Source organism: Physeter macrocephalus, chromosome 17 (genome assembly GCF_002837175.3).
Source record: "Physeter macrocephalus isolate SW-GA chromosome 17, ASM283717v5, whole genome shotgun sequence".
In the NCBI taxonomy this organism is placed as follows: Eukaryota; Metazoa; Chordata; class Mammalia; order Artiodactyla; family Physeteridae; genus Physeter; species Physeter macrocephalus.
This window is the reverse complement of record NC_041230.1, coordinates 43,848,474-43,855,122: the sequence shown is the minus strand read 5'-3', so window position 1 is coordinate 43,855,122 and position 6,649 is coordinate 43,848,474. Positions and strand designations below refer to the sequence as shown.

The 6,649-nt window shown below is 46.1% G+C and overlaps 1 protein-coding gene across 9 annotated transcripts in view; it reads left to right on the top strand.

The window, feature by feature from the left end:
- The first annotated feature begins 3,750 nt into the window (after positions 1–3,750).
- Positions 3,751–6,649, top strand: part of WDR59 (WD repeat domain 59) — an 87,455-nt gene continuing 84,556 nt past the window's right edge. For 5 of the 9 annotated variants that reach the window (XM_055078953.1, XM_055078950.1, XM_055078948.1 and 2 more), the window contains exon 1: positions 3,755–3,903. In XM_055078953.1, coding sequence (XP_054934928.1) covers positions 3,861–3,903 — 43 coding nt within the window. In that variant the 5' untranslated portion in view covers positions 3,755–3,860. Of the gene's footprint in view, positions 3,904–6,649 lie in introns of all 9 variants that reach the window. The other 4 variants (XM_007102264.3, XM_028477670.2, XM_028477669.2 and 1 more) reach the window with 2 other exon arrangements.

The following is a 6,649-nucleotide window of genomic DNA, read 5'->3' as shown; positions in this document are numbered from 1 at the left end:
GGAGTAACTAAGCCCGTGCTCCACAACTACTGAGCCTGCGCTCTAGAGCCCGTGCTCCACAACAGGAGAAGCCACAGCAATGAGAACACCGCGCACCACAACGAAGAGTAGCCCCCGCTCGCCGCAACTGGAGAAAGCCCGCGTGCAGCAGCAAAGACCCAACACAGCCAAAAATAAATAAATTTCTTAAAAAAAGAATGTAAGTCTGGGACTTGAAGGGTTCAGAAAATGGGGGAAATCGCTTGTTAGGGCCTACTCCTGGGAAATAGGCAGGGTGGTGATGGTATGGACGAGTATCTCCAAGTAAGAAACTTTCTCCCAGGCCTCTCATAGCTCCTTAGGTTTTTTTTTTTTTTTTTTGAGGTACGCGGGCCTCTCACCGCTGTGGCCTCTCCCGCCGCGGAGCACAGGCTCCGGACGCGCAGGCCCAGCGGCCGTGGCTCACGGGCCGCGGCATGTGGGATCCTCCCGGACCGGGGCACGAACCCGTATCCCCTGCATCGGCAGGTGGACTCTCAACCACTGCGCCACCAGGGAAGCCCGCTCCTTAGGTTTTTAATCGTTTTGCTTGAAAAGAGAAAACGTAAATAGAGAAAATCAGGGTAACGATCAACCAAATGCATATAGCAAGGAGCCAGAGCATGTGGGCACATCCACAAATATTTGTTGATTGATGAAAAGAGGGAAATTACTGGTAGAGCTTGGGGCAGGGTTCCAAGATTCCCAGATAGAGAGACTGAGGGGTCAGCTAACTCCACATTCTACAGAAGAGGAAACAGGGGACCAGAAAGATAAAGGATCGTGCTCAGACTTGCAAGGCTAGTTGCTGATAAGAGCCAGCCAGAGCCCTGGATTTCTGGGTTGGCCACATACCCTTCCTTCCTGTGGCGTGGCTAGCAAGTGACCTTCTGAAAAGACATTGTTTGGTGATAAGGGCCCTGTGGCCTGGTCAGCAAGTTGAGGTCTGCTTGACAAGGGACACCTCAATGGTCTCCAGTCTCTGACTCAGGACATTCATATGCAGATCTCATGGGAGAACACTAGTGAAGAAGCAAGCAGAGAGCTCTAGACTTAGCTCCGGAGTCCTTACTCTTTCGTGGTGACAGCGTGGGTGGGAGATGGAAAGAAGGCCTGAGGAGGCAGTTAGAAAGGGGATCATGGTCCCTCCCTCAAAAATTCTACCTTGCCTTTTTCACATTCAAGAAACAAAACACTGGGAGAACAGAGAGAACCAAGGATTTGAAACCCAAAGTACTTTCTGTACGTAATAACCATGACAAGCAGATTTTGAGAACTAGACAAAAATGAACTAAAGAGGTGGGAGTGGGGGAGGGTTGCAGAAATGCTCGGGCAGGGGCAGTCCTACTGGTTTTAGTGGGAAAGGAATTACTAAGCTATATATAGACAGACAGAGAGCTTTGAAATCTCTCTCTCTACCTCTATCTCTATCCAAAATAAAACTTCAAAGCCTAAGCAGGACCCTTCCTAAATAGCCCTTTTCAACTTTTCTAGCTGTACTTTTTGTTACATCCTGTCATCTACCCTAAGTTACAGTTGTATCTGACTATTTGCTAACCACTCATTCAGTGGATATTTATTGAGCACCTACTACATCCTAAGCAACAGGCAAATAAATAAGAATATGATGTGTTAAATGAATTAATTCATTTATTCCTATGTGATGGCATGAGCATACCTAGAAACTGTTCTTTATCTTTCCCTCTCTGTGCCCTTGAACATGGCTTGCAGTTTTTCCTCTTCGTGGCCCTCTGAGCAGAGGCCCTTCTCTCTAGAGCAGTCTTTGGCATTTTTGATGGAGAATTGGGAAGAAACTGGAAGGCAGGAAGAAAAGCCAGTGCAGGAGTGTGGAGGCCAGGGCTGGAGGAAATTTTTAAGGGCTGTGTTGTGTAAGTATAATAACTGATAGGTGAATGAGAAAGAGAGCAAGGGATTTTACGGAGAACTATTGGTGATTCTGTATTTCTTTCTGGGTGTAAAGAATTAGAAGTAAGACCATGAATAGTTTGAGAAATTGCTTTTGGTTTCACAGAAAGCGTCCTTTGGATGTAGACAGCAGTGTCCGGGCATGACATATGCTTTCCACATTTATTAATTGGACCAATATTCATGGAGTGCCATGTATGTGCGGTTGCCATGCAGGGCTGAACAAAACAGACCTGGTCCCTCTCCTCCTAAAACTTGAAAATATTCAATAAACAAATATTGAGTTACATATTGTGATGTGTATTTTGAAGGAAAGAAAGAAGTACAGTGTCGTGAGTGTTAATTGGGGAACTGCTTTATGTCTTTGGAACACATCCTGCTCTTCACACTTTTTGATGCTGAAGCACTTTTTCTGATAGTGGACTCTATCAAAAATCCTAATAATATACTGAAAAGCTCAAATGTCACGGTCTTCAGGATGCTATGTCATGTCTCCCATTTAAGCTGTTCTCTCCTGGCACATTGCTTTTATAAAACACAATTCTGCCAAGTGTATACCTGTTGTACAGTGACCAACTGTCTCTGTTTGCCCACACTGAGCGGCTTCCTGGCATGAGTTGGTCACCCTAACCTGTTGACAAGTCTGTCTTCTCCATTATATCCAACACTCCAGGAAGGAAAGGAAGCCTTGTTATCTCTATTCATGCAACAACTTGCATGTAGAAATAGAGTTAATATTAACAACAATAATAATAGCTTACACTTGAGTGTTGACTATATTCCAGGCCCTATGCTTGCTTAACTCCTTACAACAAGCAAACAAACTTCTTCCTTCTATAGAAAAACTGAGGCTAAGCCAGTTAAGCCCAGGATTTGAGAGGCTGGGGCTGAAAAAGAGAACCTTTTAATCACCACTCCCCGTACTAGTACAGCAGTCCTCCAACTTTTTGATCTCAGGTTCTCTTTATGCTCCTAAAAATCATTAATGACCCCCCAAAACTTTTGTGTGGGAGATGTCTAGTACATCAGAAATTAAAACTGAGAACTTAAAAAAATATTTCATTTAAACATCAATGCACATTCACATCAATAACACATTTTGTAAGTAAAAAATAACTATTTTCCAAAATAATGGTTTTGTGAGAAGAGTGGCAAATCTCTTTAATGTCTGGCTTAACAGAAAACCCCTGGATTTTCACATCTTCTTCTACGTTCAATCTGTTACAAATATGTATCATGTAGCCTCTGGAAAACTCCACTATACATTGGTGAAAGAAAATGAAAAAGGCAAATAACTTCTTTGTATGACTTTGAAAATTGTTTTGCCTTCGGAGACCCCCTGGGTCCTTAGATACTTTGGCAGGCGCCGCTGTACTGTATAAAACAATGAATCGCACGTTCACTCTTTTCAATGCCTTTGTGGGAGGCCTCAGGGGAAGAGGTAACCATTGGTTTGTACTAATGTCGGGCTTTGGTTATATACGGCCTGGGCCTTGCGCAGGACACCAGCGAGGAGACAGAGAGGTGCCGCCCCTCGTCCAAACCTTAACCTGCAAGCTCTTCGCGGATTGCCCACAAGTGGCTAGACCTTGGCCTACAACTCCCGGCAGAGTTCGCGGCAGGGGGCGTGTATTCACAGGCGCGAGGAGCGTGGGTGACTCTAGCCGAGTGACGGAGTGAAGGGGGCGTGTCTGTTTTGGGGCAGGCGCTGTGCCGCAATTGGGTAATCCTGGAAGAGGGGGCGGAGCCAGTGTTTGGGTCAGCCAATGGTTTGCGGCCAGACGGAAGGGGGGACGGGGCGTGGCTGGACTGACTCCGGACTGCGTGGGGCTCACAGAACCCGGGAACGCGGGTGTCGTGGGTGGGAACGCGTAGTTCTGGGGCCGCCGAGTCTGGGCGCGGGAGATGGCGGCGCGATGGAGCAGCGAGAACGTGGTGGTGGAGTTCCGCGACTCCCAGGTGAGCTCGGGGCCTAATGGAGCCTTTTAAGCATGCGCCCTTCCTGGTTCCCCTCCCCCACGCTGCCGGGTCGTTCTTGGGGGCGGCGGGGCGACCCCCAGTCCGGGCTGGAGAGATGGGCAAGGGAGTGACCCGGACCTGTCAGACCCGAGCGGGTGAGGGGATCCTTGATGACCGTTGCGGGTGTTTGGGGCTGGCATGGGCGGGGTTTCGGGGTTCCCCTCGTGGATAGCGGGAGTGGGGTCTGCCTGGGGACATCGAATTGCAGAGATTGCGCGCTAGTGAGCGCTGAGGGGAGGCTTCCCATGACCAGGGTGGTGAGCGAGGGGGGTTTAGGTACCTCTGCGCCTAGTGACTTTGGGCAAGTCGCAGAACTTACTTGAGCCTCAGATGCATGGACTTAACCCTGCCTCACAGGTCTTTGGAGTGGATTCGATTTAAAAAACTGCATGCAAAGTGCCGGTTTCGCGCCTAAGCTTTTAAGTGGTTACTGATGCTAGGATAGTGGAAAATACCGTAGGTGAATAGGAGTATGCACTGCATGTATTGCCTGGGTTCGAATCCCGCCTCAGCTCTTAGCCTGTCATCACCCTCTGCGCATGTTTTCTCACCTGTAAGAGGTGCGAATCGTACCTACCTTATAGAGTTGGTGTGAGAATTTTATGTGTTCATACATTTAGAATGTGTGGCACAGTGCTGGACACATGGTAAGCCTAAAGGAACGCTAGTATTTACTAGGAATTTTTACCATTTTTCTATTTCGTTCCTTCCATATGCTGGGCCTTGTGCTAAGTGATCTACATTTCCTTTTTCTAATTCATGAAAGAACCATGCAAGATAAGTAGATGTTTTTGTTTTTTTTTCCCAACGGGGAAGCTGGTCCCCATTTGGCTGATCCCAAGTGACTTGGCCAAGGCCTCCCATTATGTGGTCTCATTGGGATTTGAACGCAGGCGTCTGGCCCCAGGGCCTTGTTGTGTTCATTACACTGCTCTGCTTCATACTGTATGAGCCTATCATACAGTCGTTTTACAATAAATATCATGCCCCCCTTTCCCCAGCACGTAGGACAGTGTGTTGGTGATTCTCTTCATGTACCGAACACATAATTTATTGAATACCTTCAGTGTGCTAGACTTTCATTCAGTCATTTTTTCAATAAGGGTTTATTGAGCTTTTGACAGGTGCACACTGTACGAGGCACTGTGTTGGTGCGCAGGTGATTTATACTGAAGGGGAATCTGGATTTACGATAAGGGGGTGATGTGGTTTCTTCTTTCTAAAACCTATCCATTCTTTTGCCGTAAAGATGCATGAGGGGAGAACCTCCCACCAATTTGCTCTATGGGTGCCCTTGATACATAGTGCCCATGGAGAATGTGAGCGATCGCATTTGGGTGGAAAGGATCCTAAAGCACTTTGCACTGTCAGCATGGTGTCTCTGGGAGGAAGAAAGATGCCAGACTCCCAGGGAAAAAGAACCATATTCCTGTTACCCTTTTTGTTAATTGCTTTCACTGGGGACTAAGAACAGAATCATGTGTCCTACCTCTGAGCTTGCTAATTTGGAAGCTACTAATCTGCAAACCCTTTAATTTTCACAGAAACCCAGGTAGTCTCACCCCTACTTCTCTACACAGATGTAATTGAAAAGACCTGCAGAGAGGGTGTTGACACATATATTAGGATGCTATGAAGTCATATCAAATAATTAAACCTAAACAGCAGTTGTCATAGTAAGAGAACCTACTAAATTGGGTAATTTAACTGCCTTGCGGGAGTTTCTGTTTTTCTTTCTGATTTTTCTATTCATTTGGAAGAGTGAGTCTTAGTGTGAATTAGCATGGTTTTGTGATTGATTTGGGTGATCACTGGGAGGGGTAGGGACTCATTTTATTAACTATTTCATTAATGTAGAAAGAAAAAGTTAAAGCTCTTCACACCGCCTTTCTGAAAAGGCAGAACAATAAACTTTTCCAAACAGGCCACCACCTTTTTTTTTTAATTTTTTAATTTATTTTTGGCTGCATTGGGTCTTCGCTGGTGTGACCCCACCACTTTTAAAAATCATTAAAAAAATTTAAAGCTTTTAGGTTTTTTCAGAGAAAAACCCCAGTCTGAAAGGTGAAACTTTTTTACATTTTATACGTGTCATTTACTTTATAAAACAGATGTTACTTTCACCGATTAATAGTGAGGAAGCTGTGCTGCTTGGCATCTACTCTGAAGTGGTCCCTGGAATCAATGAGTGTGAACGCTAAGAAAGCTTAGCGATAGTTTTCTAGAGCAACACCATCCACTAGAACTTTCTGAGATGATGGAAATGTGGCTCTTCAACACTTGAAATGGGGCTAGTGTGACTGAGATAGTGTATTTTAATTAATTAATTTTAAAATAAATTTATTTTATTTATTTATTTTTGGCTGCGTTGGGTCTTCATTGCTACATGTGGGCTTTCTCTAGTGGCGAACGGGGGCTACTCTTCTTTGCGGTGCTCGGGCTTCTCATTGTGGTGGCTTCTCTTTGTTGCAGAGCACGGGCTCTAGGTGGGCAGGCTTCAGTAGTTGTGGCATGCGGGCTCAGTAGTTGTGGCTTGCTGGCTCTAGAGCGCAGGCTCAGTAGTTGTGGTGCACGGGCTTAGTTGCTCAGTGGCATGTGGGATCTTCCTGGACCAGGGCTGGAACCCATGTCCCCTGCATTGGCAGGTGGATTCTTAACCACTGTGCCACCAGGGAAGTCCTTTTTT